Below are 23060 nucleotides of genomic sequence, written 5' to 3'. Positions count from 1 at the left end.
TCCTGATGAACGAATAAGTGTTTTTCTTTTTTTAAAACCTGGAACAAAATTGGGAAAACCATCAGAAATCCGATTTGCGAAAACTTTATGCAAATAGAAAACATGGCAATCAGCCACCCAAAACCAAACTCACTGCTGTCAAGTCAATGCCAACTCACGGGGGCCCTAAAGGACAGAGTAGAACTGCCCCACAGGGTTTCCAAGGAGCTGCTGGTGGGTTTGAACTGCTGACCTTTTGGTTAGCAGCTGAGCACTTAACCACTGTGCCAGCAGGACTCCTCCAATCAGCCACAGAACATGGTGAGTAAGAAAACTGGCCAGATTAACTGAATATTCCCGAGGCTGAAATGTCAGGCCTGGTGGTCAGGGAGGAAGCATGATGGGTAATCTCTCCTGACCTCTGCACGACTTTGGCCTGTCTCCCACACAGCACGCCTTCGGTAAACCGTGAAAAAGTGGTCCAGGCCTCACGGCGATTGAGAGTTAGTGCTCCTGGCAGCAGAAGCAAAATAATATTGGCTATCAGGGGTGTCACAGCAGCCCAGGGTGGTACCAAGGGAAGCTTGCCAGGGGCCCATCAGGGTCAAGAAGGCTACAGCATCTTCATCAGTGACTTGGATGAAGGGCCAAGACCTTGTTTTTCAATTTGGTGTGTAGGTAATTACTGCTGAGAAGAATGATGTGGGATTTACCCCAGCCAGTTTGATGAATTAGAAAAGTGGCCAGAGGCAAACAAAACACAGATCAGGGAGGACAGTAGGGCTGAATTGAGGGTCTGCATCTTGTCACTGTTCTGGCAAATTCACAGTGTACGGAGAGTGTTACAAGAAAGTTCAGGATAACGCTTAGGAATAAAGACTTTGAAATCAGATGAACCAGTTCAACTTGTATGTTTTCTATTGCCAGATGCATTCTCATAGGAAACCACTGACTTCCAGGCTTCAGGGCCTCGTGAGCCCATAAGGACTGCTGTTAGAATTAGAAAAAGGGCAGCTGACTGGCAAGTGGGGTGAGGGCTGATTCCAGTTCTTCCTTGCCTCCTCAGTTGGCTGGCCTTGTGCAAAATCTGCACAAGTATATGTGGCTGCCCTGCCTAGCTTATCTCAGGATTTCACCTTTCTGTGCCTCAGTTTTCTTATCACTAAAACAAAAGTAATGATAGATATTGCAATGATTAAGGCAGATAATATGTATAAGTGCTTAGCATAGCGCCAGGCACATAATTATTATTGTTGTTGGCTCCTGACTCATGGTGACCCCACGTGTGTCAGAGTACAAAACTCCATGGGGTTTTCAATGGCTGATTTTTCAGAAGTAGATTGCCAGGCCTTTCTTCCAAGGTACCTGAGGGTAGACTCAAACCTCCAACCTTTTGGTTAGCAGCTGAGCACATTAACTATTTGCATCACTTAGGGACTCCCAGCATACAACAGGACCTCAATAAACTGGAGCTAAAGCCAAAAAGGGGACAGAGGATCACGCCATCCCTTTCCCCCACTGGTCCTGATGTTTCTGGAGTGTATGTCTCGGATGCAAGTCATGGTCACCATCAGAAACTCCTTGTCTTCTTCATGCCCTCCTCTTCTGGTCCCACAACGGAGGAAAAGGCGGAAGAGGTGGCAGGAGGCAGGGGCAGGAGATGGATGGAGCAGGTGGCCTTTCACATTTACCCAGGGTGGAGGACCACTTCTGGGTGGTGCAGTGGAGAGGAAAAACCAAACGAGGTAGGAAGCCTTCCCAGACTGGAAAGTCCCCTTCCAGGAGCCTTCAGCCCTCCTTGATAATCCCACTTGCTTCTCGATGCCTAACCTTCTAGGCACTGCCCAAGCCTCAGCTGGTGGTGAAAGATCCCACCTGGGTAAACACTCTGCAAGAATAATGCACGGGAACTCCAGCCACCTCTCATGCTGTCTCCTGCAACTCTCAAGTATGTTAGGCAACAGGGGTCCCTCTGGCTCTAAGGCTCCTTTTGGAGGAATAAGTATATGTCCCCCCCCCACCCCAGGCTGCTCCAGTTTTCCTGGAAAGCAGGAGGCCCAGCTTGTCTGTTAATCTCTCCTACCCTTCTATTTAATCAGGGCTTCCCAGGGCACAGAGCTCAGAAGGTAGTCTCTAAATCCACCTCAAGAACAACGGGGTGCTAAATGTGCTGACATTCCTGGGGAGTCCCAGGGAAAATATCAACATGAGGAGAAGACGGAAAGACAAAGAAGGAAAACAGACAGTCCTGGCATGGTAGGGCATATGACACGAACGGGGTGGCTCTGGGGTGTCCTTTGGGGCTGGGTTGTCTGCAATGAGTCCAGAGGGTTTTAAGGGCAACCCTGGACCAAATCAATACCTTTCCTTCCACAAAAGAGAACTAAAAGCCTCACAATTAAAATGCTTCTGGTGGAGGGAAACGGCCATTGGAATTCGCATTAACTTATAAAATGGCACCACCCTTTTGAGAGGGTGGCGTTCAGGAGGCAGTGAGCTCTGGAGGGCGTGCTGGTGCAGAGACGTCAGAGTGGGTAGAGCCCCAGCAGCTAGGTCCCCAGAGCGGGCCCGGCGAGCTCAGCCCGAGAGAGCAGGCGGCGCGCTCCCCTCTGCAGCCACCAGAGGGCACCGGCTCCCGCCGCACGAGCTCAGGCTACTTAATCGGTCCACACGCGGCCCGAAACACTGCAGCCCAGACATTGCTGGCCCCCAAGCTTTGGGCCAATCCCGACCCAGGGAAGAGTCGGGAAAGCCTCCCCACAGAACATCCTCCTCCTCCTGCCGGGCCGGCGCCTCCTGCGGGGAGACCCTGGACTCCAGTCCTGGGCCGGAGAATGGAAGGAACATGCGCTCCGCTGCCCTTTTGCTTTCCAGAAGCTTGTTATGAGGCGCACCAGCGTCTGCTCCCCAGAGTTTTCTTCAGAATGGGGCGGCCCAGGGGTCCTCTTCCCTTCTCAGAGGCCCTGAATGCCAAACCCTGCTTTCTCCTTTTCACAACTGGAATACAGTGCAGCCCTGCACTTAAACCACCTCCATCCAGAAAACTAAGCATGTTTTTTTTTTAACCTTCAAAATCCCAGTCTTCACATTGACTCACAGCAAACTCAGAAAACTTTTTGTCCCAAATTAAATGCGCTTTTATTTTTAAAATCCTCTTAATTGTGCTCATGTGCACAGACCAAGAGGCAGTCGTTGGAACAGAACACGGGGATACTGTGTGGTTTAAAATCAGAAAAGGTGTGTGTCAGAGTTGTATCCTTTCACCATATTTATTCAATCTATGCTTTTTTTTGCTTAGCAGATAATCCAAGAAGCTGGACTATATGAAGAAGAATGTGGCATCAGGATGGAAAGAATGTGGCATCAGGACTCATTAACAACCTGCGTTATGCAGATGACACAACCTTGCTTGCTGAAAGCAAAGAGGACTTGAAGCACTTACTGATGAAGATCAAAAACTACAGCCTTCAGTATGGATTGCACCTCAACATAAAGAAAACAAAAATCCTCACAACTGGACCAATAAGCAACATCATGACAGAGAAAAGACTGAAATTGTCAAGGATTTCATTTTACTTGGATCCACAATCAACGCCCATGGAAGCAGCAGTCAAGAAATCAAACGACGTATTGCACTGGGCAAATCTGCCGCAAAAGACCTCTTTAAAGTGTTAAAAAGCAAAGACGTCACTTTAAGGACTAAGGTGTATATTGAATTGTCTCACATACACGCAAAAGCTAGACAGTGAATAAGGAAGACCAAAGGAAAACTGATGCATTTGAATTATGGTGTTGGTGAAGAATACTGAATATACCACGTACTGTCAGAAGAACAAACAAATCTGTCTTGGAAGGACTAGAGCCAGAATACTCCTTAGACGTGAGGATGGAGAGACTTCATCTTGTGTACTTTGGACATGTTATCAGGAGGGATCAGAAGAAGGACCTGGAGACGGACATCATACTTGGTAAAGTATAGGGTCCGTGGAAAAAAGGAAGACTGTTAATGAGATGGATTGACACACTGGCTGCAACAATGGGCTCAAGCATAACAACAATTGTGAGGATGGCAGAGGACCAGGCAGTGTTTCCTTCTGTTGTACATAGGGGTCACTGAGAGTCAGTTCACAACAATAATTATGTGAACAACATCACCATCCAGCAGTTAGAGACCCTGACTCTTCCCCAACATTCAGTCACAAGTTGGTCTGACAAGACTACCTCTTACACAGCTGTTAGAGCAGCCCCCTCCCTCGCCGGTCAGTTCAGGCCGCACTGGCGCTTGCCTGCACCGTGATAAAGTCGCCATCACTGGTCTTTTCACCTCTGTCTCTGTGTGCCCTGAACTGTTTCCACACATACAAATCTGCTCATGCCATGCCTCTGCTTAAAGTCTTTGAGGTCTCTCCACTGCCCTTTCCTTCATAGCCTGGCCACCCCACGTCTCCCACCCCATGGACCTTCTCTGACAGACAGCCTGGCTGAACTTCTCAACACTCCTTGAACAGTAGGTGCTCCTGCCTAGCCCTGCCCCTTCCATGGGCTAGGAGGTTCCCTCTGCTGGTATGCCCTTCCCCCTGGCCCTGTAGGACACTCCCCATCTGTCCAGATCAGATGCCATGCCTCTCTTAGTGCTAGCTGTTCCTTCTCAGGTGTTTCTGCCACACTAATCGTGCCAAATGGTCTCTTTCATTTTATTTATGTACTTATTATTTTATTTTCTCTATTTGTTGTTGTTAGCTGCTGTTGATTTGACTCCAACTCTTGGCAACCCACGTGTTCAGAGTAGAAGTGCTTCCGCAGGGTTCTCAAGGCTGTGACCTTTCAGAAGCAGATTGCCAAGCCTGTCTTCAGAGATGCCTCTGGGTATGTTCAAATAATCAGCTTTCGGCTAGTAGGTCGAGCACTTAAATGTTTGCACCACCCAAGGACTCCTAATTGTGTCAAATGGAAAGGTTTTATTTCTATGTCTATCTGACCTGACCAGACAGTGAACAACCTGAGGATAGAAATGTTGTCCTTGTTCACCTCTGCAATGAGCCCAGCGCCATGTGCATTATCTGGCACTTAGGAAGGGCTCAGTAAATGTTTGCTGCATGAATTAATGTGCTCAGTGAAGGCTAAATCATATAACGTGCAATAAAAACTGAATCAGCTCACAACCAACTCTTCATAAGAGCAAATGCTTTAGGTAAGGACTGGCATGCTGTCTCTCTTCCCAGAAGAAGAGTCGGGGTGGTGATGAAGGTGAGGGTGGAGAGGCTCGAGGTGACACACACTGAGCACCTACCTGCCCTGGGCAATAGGCTGTGCACTTGCCCTTACCCCCAATTTTATAGCTAAGTAGTAACCGAGGGTCAGAAAGGTTAAACCACTTTAAATTTCTCTTTGTCCCAGCTATTTGTTGTTGTTGTTGGCTGCCATTGAGTCAACCTGGACTCATGGTGACCCCATGCAAAATGGAACAAAAAGCTGCCTGGTCCTATGCCATCCCCATGATTGGCTGCAGGTTGGGCTGTTGCGATCCATCAGGTTTTCACTGGCTGATTTTCTTCCTAGTCTTAGTCTGGAAGCTGTGCCGGAACCTGTTTATCGCCATAGTGACATGCAAGCCTCCACTGAGGGAGGAGTGGTGACTATGTGTGAGGTGCACTGGCTGGGAATCAAACCTGGGTCTCCCACATAAAAGGTAAAACTTCTACCACTGGTGGTGCTTGGCTGCTCAAGTGAAAGATTGGGGGTTTGAACCCCCAGTGGCTCTGTGGGACAAAGACCTGGTGATATGCTCCTGTAAAGATTAAAGCCTAGGAAACCTTATGGGGTAGTTCTTCCTGTCACATGGGGTCACTGTGAGTTGGAATTTACTTGGTGGCACCTAACAACACTGGAATTAGCTCCATGGAGCAGGCTGTTATTGTTAGTTGCCAACAACAACAAGTAGATTAGGACACCAGGAAAATGAAAGGGTGAAAATACTGGCAGTAGCATTTGGTAAAAGGCCAGATCATATCATCCACCTCCAAAGGGGTTAACATTTTAATCTACAGGCAGCCAGCAGGGAGCCACTGAAGAACTGTGAGCAGGGCAGTGGCACTCAGGCACTGGTCGGGTGTGGACTGGAGGAGGGGCGGGGCGAGGGGCAATGAGACAGGTAGAGGCTATTGCAGGAATCTGGCCATGACTCTATGGCGGGTCACCTGGGGGATCTGCAGCACTTGAGGTCTCTAGTATTTCCCAGGCTGCGTCATACCCCTGAGAGGACGCCCTAGTTTTCCGAAGCCATCAATCCTGAGCCGTGGTCTTGCCCCCAGTTCATGCCAACACCAGGTAAGAAGAGATGAGTCCGCCCCCGTCTCTCCCAGGGGTTGGGCGCTGGGCCAAGGTTATCATCTCCCTCTCCACAAAGCACTGGGAAGACTTCCAAAGCACCGCTACTTCACTCCCAGCCCCAGCCCTCCAGGCCCCGCCCTTCTATTCTCAGCGTTTGGCGAGGAGCCCCGCCTACCTGAGGTGAGGGGACTTCCCCCCCCACCCCCCATGCTGCAGGGCACGCGGGAAGCCGCCGCCTGCTGGTTTTTCTTTTGCTTTGGCTCATTTTCCTTCTAGAGCAGCAGGCTCATCTCTTGCATTTTTAATAGCGGAGCATATTTAGCATTCAACACGCACGTGCGGGTGATAAGGCCGAAGGGGAAGGCAACAAGCCCTCCAGGGGGAGGAAGCCTCCCCACCCCATCTGCAGGCTGGAGCTCCCTCATCAACTCACCGTGCCGGGCCAGGGTGGCCAGGACGACAGTGGTTGGGAACGCCAGCTTGGCTCACTCAGTCACTGTGCTGGGGGGGGCCCAAGCCCCTGGGCAAGCGGGGTCCCAAGGGTAAGAGCTGAAATGCTCATCTTAACTCAAAACTGCTGAACTGCCTTAATTCCCTAGGTCACTTGGTAGCCTCATTTGCTTGCCACCTCCCGCAGCTGCAGGGGGTGGGGGTGGGGGCTCCCTTAAGGGGTCCCCAAGACAGGGCAGTACACTCTGGAGAGGGGGCTAGCTGCTGTCAGGCAGACCCCCAAGGGACAGATCTGGTAACAGGGTTATGCCCTCTCTGCTCTTCCCCTTTCTTCTAATGGAGAGTTATTTTTTAACCTACCCAACCACAGAAGGGAGAAAATTACAAAACCACATACCATTTAACCTGTGCTAGAATGCCAGCAGGTCGGCCCCAAATCAGGAGTGATGTTTTGACTGCTGTACACAGGAATTTGTGCTATTTGGAAAGGGGCGCCCCTGACCTGCTGTAATATCTAGTCTAAAGGCCACAGCCCACTGTCCTCAGGCTTTTAGCCTTTAAAAAAAAAAAAAAAAAATTTTTAGGGGCCAATAAAGAGCTCAAATGGAGCCCTGGTGCCACAATGGTTAAGGGCTCGGCTGCTAACCAAAAGATTGGCAATTCGAACACACTCTGCAGTTTTGAGGGAGAAAAGAACTGTGGATCTGGTCCTGTAAAGATTCCCCCATTGCCCCTGAGTCAATTCTGACTCATAGCGACCCTACAGGACAGAGTAGAACTGCTCCATAGGGTTTCCAAGGCTGTAATCTTTACGGAAACAGACTGCCACATCTTTCTTCCACAGAGCAGCTGGTGGGTTCGAACTGGCCACCTTTCAGTTAGCAGCCAAGGCCTTTTAACCACTGCACCACCAGGCCTCCTCTTCCTGTAAAGATTATAGCCTAGGAAACCCTATGGGGCAGTTCTGCTCTGTCACGTGGGGTCAATTATGAGTCAAAAATCTACTCAATGGCACCCGACAACAAACCACCGCAGAGCTGACCGGGAGCAGTGGAACAGCACTCTGGGCTGCAGAAGGTTCTGTGCGTGGCCAATTCCTTCTTCCAGGTCCCACAGACCCAGGGGCCCTAGGCTAAGATGAGAGGGGGGTGAGAATTCCTTTCACCTTACGACCAAGTTTAAAGAGATCCAAGGGCTAAGTTAACACAACTGTGAATCAAAGAACCACCCAGGGTCACCTGGCCTCTATGTCTAGCCCTGCACTGTCTGATATGGTAATTTTTGGCCACTTGTGACTGTTGAGCACTTAAAATGTGGGTACTGCAGCTGCAGAACTGAATTTAAAGTTTTAATTAATTAAAATTAAAAAAACGGATACTGGATTCAGTTATTAGAAAACTTTTACATATGTCCGGAACAAATTGGGTATGAGCATTTACTTTATCGTCTCTAATTTTCATGAAATCTAAATACAGATCAAGTATTTCTCACAAAAATGTTGTGTCCAGGTTGAGATGTGCCGTAAGTGCACACGGGATTCTGAAGACTTAGTATGAAGAATAAAAGAATGTTCACTATCTCATTGATTGTATGCTGAAATGATAATATTTTTGATATATTTGGTTAAATATATCATTGAAATTAATTTCGCTTGTTTCTTTTTACTTTTTAAAATGTGGATACTAGAAAATCTAAAATCGTATATGTGGCACACCTTATATTTCCGTTGGACAGCTCTAGTCCAAACGATTCTAAGATGAAAGGTTAGCTGTCTCCAAGAATGGAAATTTTACAATCCATCTCAATGGTCAGATCAATTCCATTCAGTTCCACAAATATTTACTGACAAGAGGACCATGTTTGTTGAGTTGGTGAGAACCTACCATGGAGGAGGGCCTTCAGTTACTACTAAGCAAAAGGAACACAGGCAAGCTAATCTAGGGCAGACCACAGAAAGTGTACAAGAGAGGGAAAAATTCAGTACTATGGGGGTTAAAGGTCCCTGGGTGGTGCAGATGGTTAAATACAGGGCTACTAAAGGTTGGAGGTTCAAAGCCACCCAGAGGTGCTTCCGAAGACAGGCCTGGAGATCTGCTTCTGAAAAGGTCACAGCTTTGAATATCCTCTGCAGATGTGGGGTCGCCATGAGTCAGAATCAACTCCACAGTAACGAACAACACCAACAACTAACCTATAGGTTGGCGATTTGAACCAACCCAGTGGTACCACAAAAGAAAGGCCTGGCAATCTGCTTCCATAAAAATTACAGCCAAGAAAACGCTATGGAGCAGTACTCTGTAACACACAGGGTTGCCACGATTCAGAACTGACTTGACAGCGATGGTTTTGGGTTTCTTTTTTTTTCCCTTTGGTGGGGTGGGTTAAAAGGAGGATGACAACGTATCAGACGGTTGGCAAGGAGGAGGTGAATAAGCGAAGGGCTTCAAGAGGAGATGGGCAGTGAAGAACAATGAGGATTTAGGCTGGGAAGGAAAGGGAATAGGATGCTGTGGGAAGAACAGTGGCCGGACAGCTGCTGTTTCCTCACGTTCCCCTTCCCCAGCCCCACATTCTCCAGGACCCTACCCTTGGCCCCTGCTCTCAAGCCACATCCCTCCTTAGAAGGCCTCAGTCATACCCACAGCTTCAATGCCCCTGTCTACACTGATGACTCTCCCCTCTGTACACCCAACTCATATCTCTCTCCTGACCTCTTGTTTCCAAACCTTCAGTGCCCTCAGGACATTTCTACGCAGCTGTTTCTCAGGTCCTTCCAAGTCCACTAAACTCAGCTCAATTCACCCTCTCCTCCCCACCCTAAACTCTGGCTGCTTTTTGTCCTTCTCTTGGGGAAGGGGCAGGACCAGTCACCCAACTGTCCAACCCAGGAACCTACACATCATCCTAAACTCTTCGTTTTTATTCCAAACCCTACACATAACTGGTGCCAAAGTCCTGTGGAGTTTTCCTCCTTAGTATTTCTCACACCTGGCTCCCCCTCTTTTTAAATTTTACTGTGCTGAAATATGTATGTAACAAAACATTTGCCATTTCAGCTATTTTTATACGTACAATCCAGTGGCATTAATTATGGTCACCGTGTTGTACCACCATTACCACTATCTGTTGCCAAATTTTTTCGTCACCCAAACAGAAATTCAGTACACCTTAAACAATAGCCCCCTTTCCCCCTCCCACTCGCCCCTAGTAACCACTTGTAAACTTTGGTCTCTGTGCATTTACCTGGCCCCTTCTTTACCTGCCCATCATCACTGTCTTGGTCCAGGCTGTCATCACGCCTCACTAGATCACACAACAATGTCCTCACTACCTTTGCCGCTTCCCGAGTGGCCCCCGAGTGCATCCTTTATACGGCTGTCAGGGTGATCTTACTACAACTGACAGCTACTCTCTTAATAGCTCCATGTGGCTTTCAGAGTGAGGTCCAAACTCCAGAAGTTGGCACCTACAGTGGAATTTCATAATTACACCCACCCACCCACCAAGCTCCAGTTCCTGCCTCTCCCCACGTGCAAATACTTCTCCACGTTGTTTCCTCTGCCTGGAATTCTCTTCCAAGCTTCTTTGTCTTGGTCATTCCTACTTGTCGTTCCAATTCAGCTCAAGTGTAACCTCTTCTGCAAAACCTTTTTTGAGTCTTCAGCCGGGTGCCCTTCTTCTGTGCTACCAATATCTAGCCTTATCACACTGTAGTCTGTGTTAGCTATGTTGCTTTTCACGGACTCCCTAAGACAGTGGCTGTGTCTTATTTAACTCTGTATCCTCAGGGCTACACTGTATGGTTGTACAGGTTATTCACTGCACTAGGATGCCTGGCTGAGGAAGCCAGGAGGTAGTGAAGTCCATTAGTCAACTGTGCGCCCTGGGACAGGACTGTATCCAGGCCTTTTTCTAATTTGCACAAAAGTGTCATAGTAGGTGTTCATTGGCACATAGTAGGTGTTCATTAAATGTTGAGTAAAGACAGGTGGATGTTGTGGTGCGATGGATGGCTTTTGTGTGGCCTCTTTCGCTGTAGTCTTGTAACTCTCACCCAAGTGACTGGGTGGGACTGTGCAAACAAGGCAATTGTGGCCTACCAAGGGGATTGGTCAGTTTTGCCTTAAAAAAGAGCCAATTCTAGAGCAGAGAGGATCCCACCACCACCAAGGAAGGAAAGTTAGAGAAGTAGTGGCAGGAGAGTGCGGCAGAAGACAGCGCAGTGGAAAAAGCTGAGTGCCCACGGAGTGAGAAAGCTGAGTGCCTTCACGCTGAGACTTACTGGCAGAAGAGGCTGTCCTGAGGGAAGAACTGTATCCTGAGCATTTCTGAACCTGAATTGTAACCTCGTACTTCCCTAATTGTCCCTATAATTGTGAATATGGTCTGTGAGTTCTGTGTGGCCATTGCAATGAATTATCAAATCCAGCAGAGAAGCAGAGAGTGCCCTGGTAGGGATAGTTGGTGTCAGAATTGGTAAAAATGGTGGAGAAAGGAGGCATGTCTGGACCTTGCCTCATAGGAATCAGCCTTGGGCTGTTGATCTTGGTCCTTCTTCCCCATTGTGAAATTAGAGGAGGCCAGACACTACCCCCATGCCATTTTTACAGACGTTCTAGGCAGAGGTACCAGGGGAAGATTTTGGGGGACAGCTAGAGTAATGGGGTGGCACAGGATGTCCAGGATTGGATTAGGAGGTTTGCAGCCAGATTTGTAAACAGTCCCTTATGTTGGGCTGAGGGTCTAACTCTTAATTCACTAGGCAATGAAGAATCTTTGACAGTTTTTGAGAAGACTGACTTAGAATCACAACATAATCAGGCTTGAAAATGGGACTCAAAGAGAGATTAAGTGACTTATTCAAGGTCACACAGAAAGTTAGCAGCAGAGCCAGGCCTCGAACCCATTTTTCCTGACCCTAGCTCAATGTTTGTTCTTCCACACTGCACTCTGGGAAAACCTTTGAGCCTTGTGAGCCACTAAGCCAAATCTTCTCAGCCTCAGGGACCCTGGCTCTTCCCTGACCCAGGTTCCTGGTAGTGGTGAGGAGATGGATGATGGCCAAGCAGAATGGAGAAAATAGTTAGAAAGATGGCTGCATATCAATAGCTCGGCCTCGTTCTTGGTGCACCCCTTGTTCTGTCTTTGTAATATTTACCTACTTAAGTTAGGTAAATCACCTGTGAGCTTACTGTTCTCCACACAATGTAAGCACTCTAATTTTTGAAGCTTTTTCTTCACGAGAGCTGTTTCCCTCTTTGCAATCATTTTAGTTGCTCTTCTCTGGATCCTAGCTAGTTTCCTCAGATTCTTTCAAAAACACTTTCTTCCTATAGCTGCAAGAGCCCTGCCCATGGCAGGTTTTAGTAAGTGGGTACAGAGTTGGACTGAATAGAATGTGGAAACTGATCTAATCCAGAGGTCTCCTGGAAAGTTTGCCTTCTGGGAGACTCCTTTTTGTGCTGTGTCTCATACTCTTGGGACCTCCTGAGACCCCAGGTTTGCTCTTTCACAAGGAAAGTTCACTTGATCATCTTCCATGGGCCCCGGAATCCCTTCCTGGCTTAGGAGCCCCTTGTCAGGCTTTCCACATTTGGTTTCTCTGTAGCTTATTTCTGGACTCTGAATAAATTGTTTTATTCTTTTTCATTTTCAACTCCAGTCTGAGTCTAAAGAGTCATTTCTCTAATTTTTTTAGAGAGATTTGATTTCTTAACCTTTACCTCAGGTTATAGGAGTGCTATCCTTTGGTAGACATGATAATGTCAATAACAGCAGTATCATCAAATATTTATTGAATGTGTACTGTGATCCAAACACTGCGCTGGCTACTTTTATAAAAATTAGCTCATCCTCACAAGAGTCCTGTCGGGGGTAGAGCCATTATTAGTCCCATTTTACAGATGAGGAAACTGAGGCCCGGTAAAACTGAGTAACTTGCCCAAAGTCACCCAACTGGGATTTGAACACAGCCAGTAATTCCAGAGCTTGCACTTATATCAGGACATTACGCTGCCTCGGCAAACAAACTTCTAGATGCTCTCCGAATCACTGATAAGAGGCACTGTGGAATAGTGATTGGAACACTCAGTGGTCCTGGGGCCAGGCATAGAGGTCACCCACAGTCACTCTCTGGCTGGGCCTTCCCTAACCAGCTGTGTATCTCCTCCTACAGGATGGACTCAAGATCGTAAGATCTGGAGAAGAACAAAGCTTGTCGATGGTGTTCGGATAGGCCTGATGACAGGAAATGCCCCTCCTCAGCAACCATGTCAAACTTTTACCCTCTATCACAAGAGGCTCTTAATTAATCTAACATAATTAGTTCTTTACAAATCATCATAATTTCCAGTGTGCACTGACAAACCGACAGATGGATGGTTTAATCCATGGCTTTCCTAGGTATGAAGTTAAATGCAATTAACTAACATTAACAAGTTTTTTTCCTAGAAATATATTAGGTAAGCTTCGTATTTATCCCTTTTTCTGACTTCAAGAGGCCTAAAGGATAAGCCTAGAGGTTCTGTAAAAAATCAGTCTTTCAGTGTTCCAGGCGTCCCTGGGTGGTGCAAATGGTCAACATGCTTGGCTGCTAACCAAAAGGTTGGAAGTTCAAGTCTACCCAGAGGCACCTAGGAAGAAAGGCCTGGTGATCTGCTTCTAAAAAATCAGTCACTGAAAACCCTAAGTAGTGCAGCTCTACCCTGACACACAGGGGTCACCATAAGTTGGAAACAATTTGACAGTGCATGGTTTTGGTTAAGTGTTCCAAGACATGAGTCTGGGCATTTGACCTGACAGGTCAGCATGCTAAGATACTCATCTTTGGCCTCCTGTCCTTGCTTTCAGTTTGATTTCCTACCTGTCTATTCCACAGGTTACCTTTTCTGACTTTTTGGTAAAGACTGAGATAAAAAGATAAACCAAAAGCCTCTGATTTCTCAGTCACCTGTAACCAGCTCTCTCCCAACCCATCAAAGGGGTGACATTCTCCTTGGTTTTTCTCTCTTCCTTCTGTGGTCAGCACCCAATTACCTGCCTCTGCTAGGACCTGGCTGCTCACGGCTGCTCATGGCTACTTTTATAAAAATTAGCTCACTTAATCCTCAACAACAGTCCTGTGGTGGGTAGAGCCATAATTAGTCCCATTTTACAGATAAGAAAACTGAGGCCCAGTAAAACTGAGTAACTTGCCCAAAGTCACCCAACTGGGATTTGAATACAGCCAGTAATTCCAGAGCTTATGCTTGCATCAGGACACTATGCAGGAGGCTTTGTGGAGCAGGCCCATGGCCTCACTTCTCGCTGGGCCCGCTGTCTTTTGGTTATTTACTCGAATGCTTCTCTTCACTGGGGCAGAAAACTGAGAGGTGACTGTAACTGAGGCTATTCCCCTGTAGCCCTTTTCTTAGACACAACTTGCCTCAGCTCTCAAGAGAAGGAAGATTCCCCTGTCAGGCATAAGCTGCTCTCAGGGTCCCCCTTTCCTCCTAGTGTTTGGGTTTCTCATTACATCATTCCGGTTTTCCATCTCTTCCTTCCTCAGTTCCCCAGATTCCTGGACATGATGCCCAGGAACAAAGCCAGAGTATAAACACTGTCTCCCATGGCAACAGGGCCAAGAAGCAGGGACAGTTTGGGGACAGACAGCTGCTGGCTATCTCCCCAGCACCCAACACTCACCATTGTTTATCCTTTGATCCTTTTGCAGAAAAGACTGTGTGCTGTTTGCTGCTGGAGGTAAGTAGATTGTCTTTGGGCGTTTTGAATGGCTTTGAGGTGCTGCTGGCAGAGCTATGGCCGCTGAAACTGGTTTTTGTTTTCACCTGTACTAGTGATGTCCTGGAATTAGAGGGCGGAGATGCTGGAGAAGGAGAAGGTCTACACATTGACCCGTGTCTTCTCTCTACAGGGGGAGAAAGAATAGAACTCAGCACACCGTCCACAACAGCAAGCCACTTCCACACTTGCACACACAACAGGCAAAAAGAAAATGGCTTTTCTTGCAACGTTGACACCACTGAAGCCTCCGTTCTGACTATGGTTTGTCTAGACATCTGCTCTTATCCTGCCAACTAGCAATTATTACATTCTGAATTTCTGTATCCAATGGCATGCTGAACTAACACCAAAATCCTCATGGGAAGCATTTCCCAAGCTATCCTTCTGCAAACCTGCTTCCATAGAATTAGCAGAGGTACACCAGGTGTTACTAGAACACAGGCGGATAGTGACATAGCCAAAGTGATCCCCAGCCAGCTACCTAGAGGCCACAACATCCCTCAGGGCAGTGGGTGGGACAGGTTCCTCAATGGGCAGGCTGGAGACACTAGGCAAGACAGCAGATGCTTGCAGTAAAGTTCTAGTCTACAACCCATCATGGTGGTTAACTGTTTCAAGGTAACAGATTTGATAAAAGTTAAGGATCCTCTCCCCAGAAAAATGAACACATACATGTGCCAACTAAACTTTGTGCACAATTTCAGGAAGAAATCCCAGACCCTAAAAAGACAAAGGCTCCTGAAATTGTGTCTAAGTTGTCTCTGGCTCTCGTGCCTACGACAGTGCCTCGCATAGAGTTGGGGGCTTAATTAATATGTACTGAATAAATAAATGAAATTGTAACAGATGTCCTGATGGGAAGAACTAGAGATCACAAATCTGGAAATCTGGACTGAACGTGATAATGAAAAAAGAGAAAGAAGATGACAGACCACGCTTTTCCTCCACCCCAGCTTAGGCTTCTCTCATTGGTGAGACATTTCTGTCTGCTATTCCAGGTTCCCTGAACTGGGAGAAGGAAGCCAGATTAACCTCTGCTCTCTCAGACAGGAGTTTGGGATTTCTCTGCGCTCCCTCGTACCAACCTGTTGCTAGCCTGTCTCAAAGCAAATTGACTCTAGTCTTCTGATGAAGAGCGAGTTGGGGAAAAAAAAAAGTAGATTTTTGAGGATCATGTGATTGTTGGATCTTTTACCTGACCTGTTACTATTGTTTTTGTTGTTATTAGCTGCAGTTGAGTTGGCCCTGACTCATGGCAACCCCAGGTGTTACAGAGTAGAACTAACTGCTCCATAGGGTTTTCTTGGCTGTAATCTTTTACGGCAGCAGTTTGCTAGGCCTTTCTTCCAAGGTGACTCTGAGTGGGTTTGCACTGCCAACCTTAAGGTTAGCAGCGGATAGCAAATCACTTGCGCCAGCCACCCCAGCTCCTTGACCTGTTGCCACAGGTTGCCTAAACTGAATAATTTTCCTGGGTAATTTTTCTGCATTAATCAGAACAGACCTTGTGTACATGCTTACTTATCAGAAGCCATCCTGTTGAAGGTTTTGAAAACCAAGAGCTAGTTCCAGGACCTCTGTTTTGGTGCAACAGAGCAAGCACAGGACTGGGAGTCAGGAGAGCCAGGCTCTGGCTTCAACCACACCACATACTAGGCTTGTGGCTTTGAGTTCATCACTTAAGCTTTCTTGGATCCCACATCTTTACCTGTAAATGAAGTGGGTCCCTAGATGCCTTCCAAGGCCTCTTTCCACTCCATTACCATAAATATAAGGCATACTTACACCTGTCCCTTCTCTTCTCATCCTTCATGACTCCTGAATATTACAGCGATAATTACAGCATAAATATTGAAATATTTTACCATGCAAGATATTCTTTGGAGGGATTCATCCTTTGTAAAATTGTACTGGCCTTTACAACCCGTGTGAGACAGGCAGGAACCAACAAGGCGTCTCCACCCTCCTCAGGGCTGAGTGGCCAAAGGAGACCTGGAGAGGTGAGGTGACTTGCCAAGGTCAGGACCAATGCCGGGGCCCAGCCGCCTCTTAGGCAGGCAGGAAACGCGTGGTATTATGAACAAAATTTGAAATTAGGAAGTACAGAATTTAGAGTCGCTGAAACTTATAACTGGATTTTAAAGGTCAACTAGTCCAATCTTCTTTCTGGTAGATGAGAAAACCACATCATAGAGGTTGTCTGTTACCTGCCCCAGGGCAAAGCTAGCTGTTGGCAATGTTAGGACTAGAACCAAGTCTCCTCACTTTAAATTCTTTGTTCATTCTGCCCTTCAGAAATTTCTTCCTTAGCAATTCCTTTTTTGGCAGAGATTTCCAATATTGAAATAAGAACTTTGATTTTTACCAAGATTTTATTTTTGTCACTACTGTTCTAGATTTTTCTGCAGTCTTCATTCATTTACTTGCTGAAGCTGGCTGGAGGGATGTACGGAAATATCCCCCAGTTTAAGTAATGATGCAAGCCTTAAAAATCAAGATAACTTTTGTCAAACTAAAGGTTAAAAATAATACAAGTCAACAATTAAAGATAAATCACAAGGAATGTTACCATGAAGGACCAAATGAATGGGCCAGACCAGTGATTCTAAAACTACTTTCTCAGAGAATTCTGGTTAGTGAACCTGGCTAACACATTCTACACCTAAACTTACAGCAAAAATTAAAGCAGTGGATAAGCTTTTGTTCTTGGCTTTGTATTTTAGTTCCAAAAATTCTTCTTAAATGACCAACTAAACGAACAAGTTACATGTGAAAAGAATATCAATAGAAACCTGAAGACAGCTCTTCACCCTTAAATTTCTTCTCTGTGTCTGTGCTTTTGTATTGACATAAATAGACTACGGCAGTATTTCCTACTTGTGAAACTATTCCTTGTTGCTCTGATTGAGTTAAATCTATCACTATTTCCACAAAGAGATCTGTGATCTCTGTTTCCCAGGCTGTGTGAACAAGTTTGCATGCCACTGATGCAGAAGAGAAAGGCTACATTAAGTATTTAAAGTTGGGAAGAAACAGGCAGGGTTAGAGTGATTGGGGCTTCCTAAAGGGATGAACTTCAGTGAAGCATTTGAAAATGGGTAGAAATGATATCCCGGGTAGAGCCGAGTGAGTAGATTTTATAGAAAGGCCCAATTCCCATTTAATCTGTATTCCTCTAATCTGTGAAGACCTGCCTGTAGGGGTCCATTACACAGCGAAGTCTATGGGGAGAGGTGGAGAGGGTGGTGATGGGAGAAAGCAACACCTTAGTTTCTTGTAAAAAGATGTTGCTGTGCAGGTGCAATTGCTCTGGGTAAAGTTTTCCAGATTTTTATCACAGTCATTCTCCTACAAGCCCTTGCCCACTTGGGCTTAATCATTATTTTCTACATTTTGGATAAGGGCCTGCCTTAGGTTGATCCTTGTAATTATTCTAATTCCATCTCCCCTTCCCAGAAAGAGTTTATAGTACATCGTATTCTTCACCCACATTTAAAACAGTTTATAGATTTAAGCAATTTTAGAGAAAAAGCCTTTCCCTTCAAATTTTTCTAATTTTTGTTAATTGATGTACATAGAATCCCCCAAAACCAAAACCAAAACCTGTTGCCGTTGAGTAGATTCTGACTCATAGCGACCCTATGGGACAGAGTAGAGCTACTTCACAGGGTTTCCAAGGAGCACCTGATGGACTGGAACTGCCGACCTTTTGGTTAGCAGCCGAACTCTCAACCACTATGCCACTGTGGTTTCCCATGTACATAGAAGTATAAACAAAGCTGTAATCAATTGATATTAGAGACTATTTTTTTCAACATTATTCCATATGTACATTTTTAATTCCTACATACTTGTCATTTTATTCTCAGACTGAAGGACTCCCTTTAATAATTGTTTTAAGTTTGGTTTGGTTGTTACATATTCCCTTAATTTCTGTTCATCTGGAAATGTCCTAATTTCACCATCATATTTGAACAAGAGTTTTGCAGGATATATTATTCTTGGTTGGCGATTTTTTTCTTTCAAGGTTTTGTATATGTCATTCCCTTGCCTTCTTGCCTGCATGGTTTCTGCCAAATAATCAGAGCTTAGTTTTATTGTTTCTTCTCTGTATGTGACTTTTTGTTTTTCTTGAACTGCTCTCAGGATTTTTTCCTTGTCTTTGGTTTTAGCGAGTGTGATTATGATATGACTTCATGATTTTCTTTTGGGGTCTATCCTATATGGGGTTTGTTGAGCTTCTTGGATGGTCAGCTTTTCATCTTTCATGATATTAGGGAAGTTTTCTGTCACTAATTCTTCAATGATCTTCTCTGTGTTTTCCATTTTCTCCCCTTGTTCTGGAACTCCAATCACTCACAGATTTTTGCTTTTGATTGTATCCCACATAATTCTCAGGGCTTTTTCATTTTTATTCATTCTTTTTTCTGATTTTTCCTCAAACAGATTTGTATCTAAGTGTTTGTCTTCAATTTTGCTGATCCTGTCTTCCATCATTTCAAACCTGCTCCTCAGCGCTTCTATGACACTATCCATTTCTGAAATCTTATTGTTTATTTTTTGGATTTCTAACTGTTGTTTTTGTATGATTTCTAGTTGTGAATTTACTTTGGCATTTTGTTCCTGTATTATTTTCCTGAATTCTTCCATTTTTTTGGTCTGTATTTTCCATGAATTTGCCTTTTCCATAAATTTTCTATGTTTTCCTCATTTTTGCCTGCTTTTTGCTTCAACTCTTGGATAGTTCTGAGTATTAGAGATCTGAATTCCCTATCAGGTAGTTCTTGTGCCTTTTCTTCTACTGGAAAGTCATCTGATGTTTTATTTTGGATGCCCACTGGAACTATCCTGTCCTGTTTTTTTACATGTTTTGGTAATGTCTGCTGTCTTGGGGACATTCAGTAGTTATTTTCTTCATTTACTGATTATAGATCTGTTTGTTTCATCCTGCTTTTTTGTTTTACTTGGTTATGTCTGAGCAGGCGGGCTGTGCGTTTTTTGTTGCTTGCTTATCTGTGGCCATGATACTTTTCACCTCCTTGTCCAACAGGCAGGGCCAGCCAATCAGCTGTGGTGCAGCAAGGCAGGTCCAACTGAAGGGGAGGAGCTGGAATGGGCTGTTTGTGACACGTACTAGGGCTGAAAGGGTGGGCTGGGAACCAGTGCTGGGCAGGTTCTGGTAGGTTGTGCCTGTGGTGCTCGGAGGTATGATGTTCAGTGCACAGTGCAGGCAGGCAGGAAAGGGGGGAGATTGTGATGTGTGGAGCTATTATGGGTATGGGAAAGAGAGGACAGAGGAGAGAGAAACAGGAGCCAAAAACAAACAATAAACAAAAGAGTGGTAAAGGGCTTGCTGTTGGAGTGATGAGAAACTGAGAAATGGAGAAAAACAAAAAGGAAAAGGGAAAAAGAAAGAAAAAAATAACTAGATAGAAATCTGGAAGAAAAAAAAAAGAGAAAAAGCCCCCAGGGGTCCCACCGGTGTGGCTGCAAAGATCAAGGAAGTGGCTTCCAGGCTGCACAGTATAGCCTGGCTAGAGGGGGTATAGATATCACACAGCAACAGGTATTCAGGAGACAGGAAAAGAAGGTAAGTATAGAGAGACAAGAACTGAGAAATGAAGAAAAACCAAAAGGAAACAAGAGAAAAAAGAAAAGAAAAAAAATCAAGAAAGAAAAAAGAAATGCCCTCAGGGGCTACACAGACTGGGGACATGGCTCCTGAGCTGTGCAGTACAGCCTGGCTAGAAGGGGCTCCCAAGCTGCGAAAAGAAAAACAAAACAAACAAACAGAACAGAACAAAACAAAGCAAAAAAAAAAAAAAAAGCCCTGGAGATCCCACCAGTGTGGTATTGCAGGCCGGGGGAGTGGTGCCCTAGTCAAGTGGTGCTTTACAGCCTTTCAAGAAGAAGCAAAGATGGCAAAAAGAGCCAGGTGTTTGAGAGAAAGGAGAGGGATGTGGTGGGAGGCACAGAAGAAACCACAAGAAACATTAAAACAGAAAAAAGCAACATCAGCAAGAGACAAATGGCACTCACAGAGCCGGCCAGTGCAGGTGGGGTGAATCCAAGAGGACTGGGGCCAAAGTAGTTGCCTTCTGGCCAAGAGACTGTGGCTAGTGGGAACAAAGGAGGCCGAAGGGGGCGGGAGGGAGAAGTGTGGGGGTTAGGAAAAGGTATATCGCTGGTTACCGGGTGCTCTGTCTGCTGCTGCGAACTTTGTGAAGCTGCTTTCCTGTAGCCCCTGTCCACTGATCTTTGATGTGAGCACGGCAAATCCAAGTGGCATGGATGCTGCACTTCCCAGCTGGCTGAGCCACTGCAACCAGCCAGGAAGCATGGAGGTAGAGCAGCGAAGAGAGGATGGAGGTGGGAAAGTGTGTATTGCTGGTTATTGGGTGCTCTGTCTCCTGCTGGGAGCTCCATGAAGCTGCTTTCTTGTGCTCCCTGTCTGCCAATCTCCAACAGGCGTCCAAGATGGCGAATCCGTGCTCCATTAGCTGATGGGGGACCTCTGCACATATCTATCCTCGCTCTCTGTCAGTTTCTTATTCCATTTGGTGTTTGGCTGACTTCTTTACCTCTTCATTTGACACTTCGGGTTCTAGGAATGACATTTGTCTCTGTTTTACTAAGTTTTTGGGGTCTTTGCTGTGGAGGAACAGCATGGTGCTTCTGTCTATGGTGCCATGTTGGCCTGAAGTGCCCATACTTGTCATTTCAAATGAAGTCAGCTGCCAACTCAAGGCAACCCCACGTGTGTCAGAGTACAACTGTGCTCCACAGGGTTTTCGATGCTGCTTTTTTAGAAGTAGATTTCCAGGCCTTTTTTCTGAGATGCCTCTGGTTGGACTGGAACCTCTAGCTTTTCAGTTATCAGCCAAGCACGTTAACTGTTTGTATCACCCACTGCCTCCATCATTTTAAATAGTTAGAAAATTTTCAATCATGTTGACAAGCTGTAGATTATTTAACTAGTATCTTACTGTTGCTTATTATTGGGCATTTGTTAATTTACAATTTATTTAAAAAGAGATTTAGACAAAAAGACAAATATCCCAATCATAAAATGGACAAAGCACTCGAATAGACATTTCACCAGAGAGGACATTCAGATGGCCACCAAACACATGAAAAGTCCCATTAGCCATCAGAAACATGCAAATCAAAACCACAATGAGACACCATTTCACTCTCATTAGGATGGCTAAGATAAAAAAACACAGAAAACAACAAATGTTGGTGAGGATATGGGGAAATTGGAATGCTTTCCTATTGCTGGTGGGAATACAAAATGGCATAGCTGTTGTGGAAAACAGTGTGGTGGTTCCTCAAAAAACTAAAAATAGAACTCCATATGACCTAGCAATTCTACTCCTAGGTATATACCCAAAAGACTTGAAAGCAGAGAGTCAAAAAGAGACTTGTATACCAGTGTTCACTGCAGCACTATACACAATAGCCAAAAAGTAGAAACAATCTAAATGCCCATCAAGAGAGGAATGGATAAACAAAATATGGTACATACATACAATGGAATGCTACTCAGCCAGGAGGAGAAATGAAGTCTTGATACATGCTACAATATGGATGGAACTTGAAGACATTATGCTAAGTGAAATACATCAATCATAAAAGGACAAATATTATATGACTTCATTTATATAAAAAGATAAGAAAAGGCAAATGTATAGACAAAAAAGTTTATTAGTGGTTACCAGGGTGGGAGGGAGGGGAAAAGGGGGAGTTAACAGTGATAGAAACATCTCACTGATTAAGGGTAAGGTTGCACAGCCAATTATTGTAATTGCTGTCAATAAGTTGTACACCTCTAAAATGTTGAATTGGCAAAAATTGTGTGATAGATACATTTACTACAATGACAAAAAAACAAAAAAAAGTAGATACTGAGGCTGCTTATATACACCCAAAAACCTCATGCAATTTGGTTCCTTGGTTTGGAGGTTTAGGGTCATGGTTACGTGGGACATCTCAGTTAATTGGCCTAATAACATGTTTAGTGCTTCTAATTTGTCGTGTAGTGCCTGGGGTGTAAAAAGTTTGCAAGTGGCCATCCAAGGCACAATAATTGGTTTCTATTCACTTGGAGCAACAAAGGAAGAAGGAGAGTTAGGTAGAGGAGTAGGATATGGAATATGTGGCTAATTGACTCTATGAAAAATTGCCTCCTTTGTCATGAGACCAAAGAACTGGGTGGTGCCTGGCTACCATTACTGAACATTTTGATCTAAGATTCTATAGAAGAATCTGACCAAAAGGGGGAAAATGTAGAACAGAATTTCAAATTCTCATGGACTCACAACTTCCCGGAGCCACAGGGGCTGGATGAACCCCTTGAACTATTACCCTGAGATAAACTTTAAACCTTAAACGAAAAATATCCCCTGAAGTCTTCTTAAAACCAAACAATAGTTTAGCTAAACTAGTAAAAAATGTCTGCCTTGAACATTACGCTCTTTTAAGAACTATTTATACGGGATCAAACTGACAACAGCAAC

At 45.3% G+C, this 23060-nt stretch overlaps 1 protein-coding gene across 10 annotated transcripts in view; it reads right to left on the bottom strand.

Annotated features, from left to right (window-relative positions):
• Positions 1-23060, bottom strand: part of ATXN7L1 (ataxin 7 like 1) — a 286145-nt gene that overhangs the window by 39015 nt on the left and 224070 nt on the right. For all 10 annotated transcript variants that reach the window (XM_049894455.1, XM_049894456.1, XM_049894459.1 and 7 more), the window contains one exon: positions 14443-14665. In XM_049894455.1, coding sequence (XP_049750412.1) covers positions 14443-14665 — 223 coding nt within the window. The remainder of the gene's footprint in view (positions 1-14442; positions 14666-23060) is intronic.

Source organism: Elephas maximus, chromosome 8, assembly GCF_024166365.1.
Source record: "Elephas maximus indicus isolate mEleMax1 chromosome 8, mEleMax1 primary haplotype, whole genome shotgun sequence".
Taxonomy (NCBI): Eukaryota; Metazoa; Chordata; class Mammalia; order Proboscidea; family Elephantidae; genus Elephas; species Elephas maximus.
Note: the sequence above shows the minus strand (reverse complement) of the source record. Positions and strands in the feature narration are given on the sequence as shown.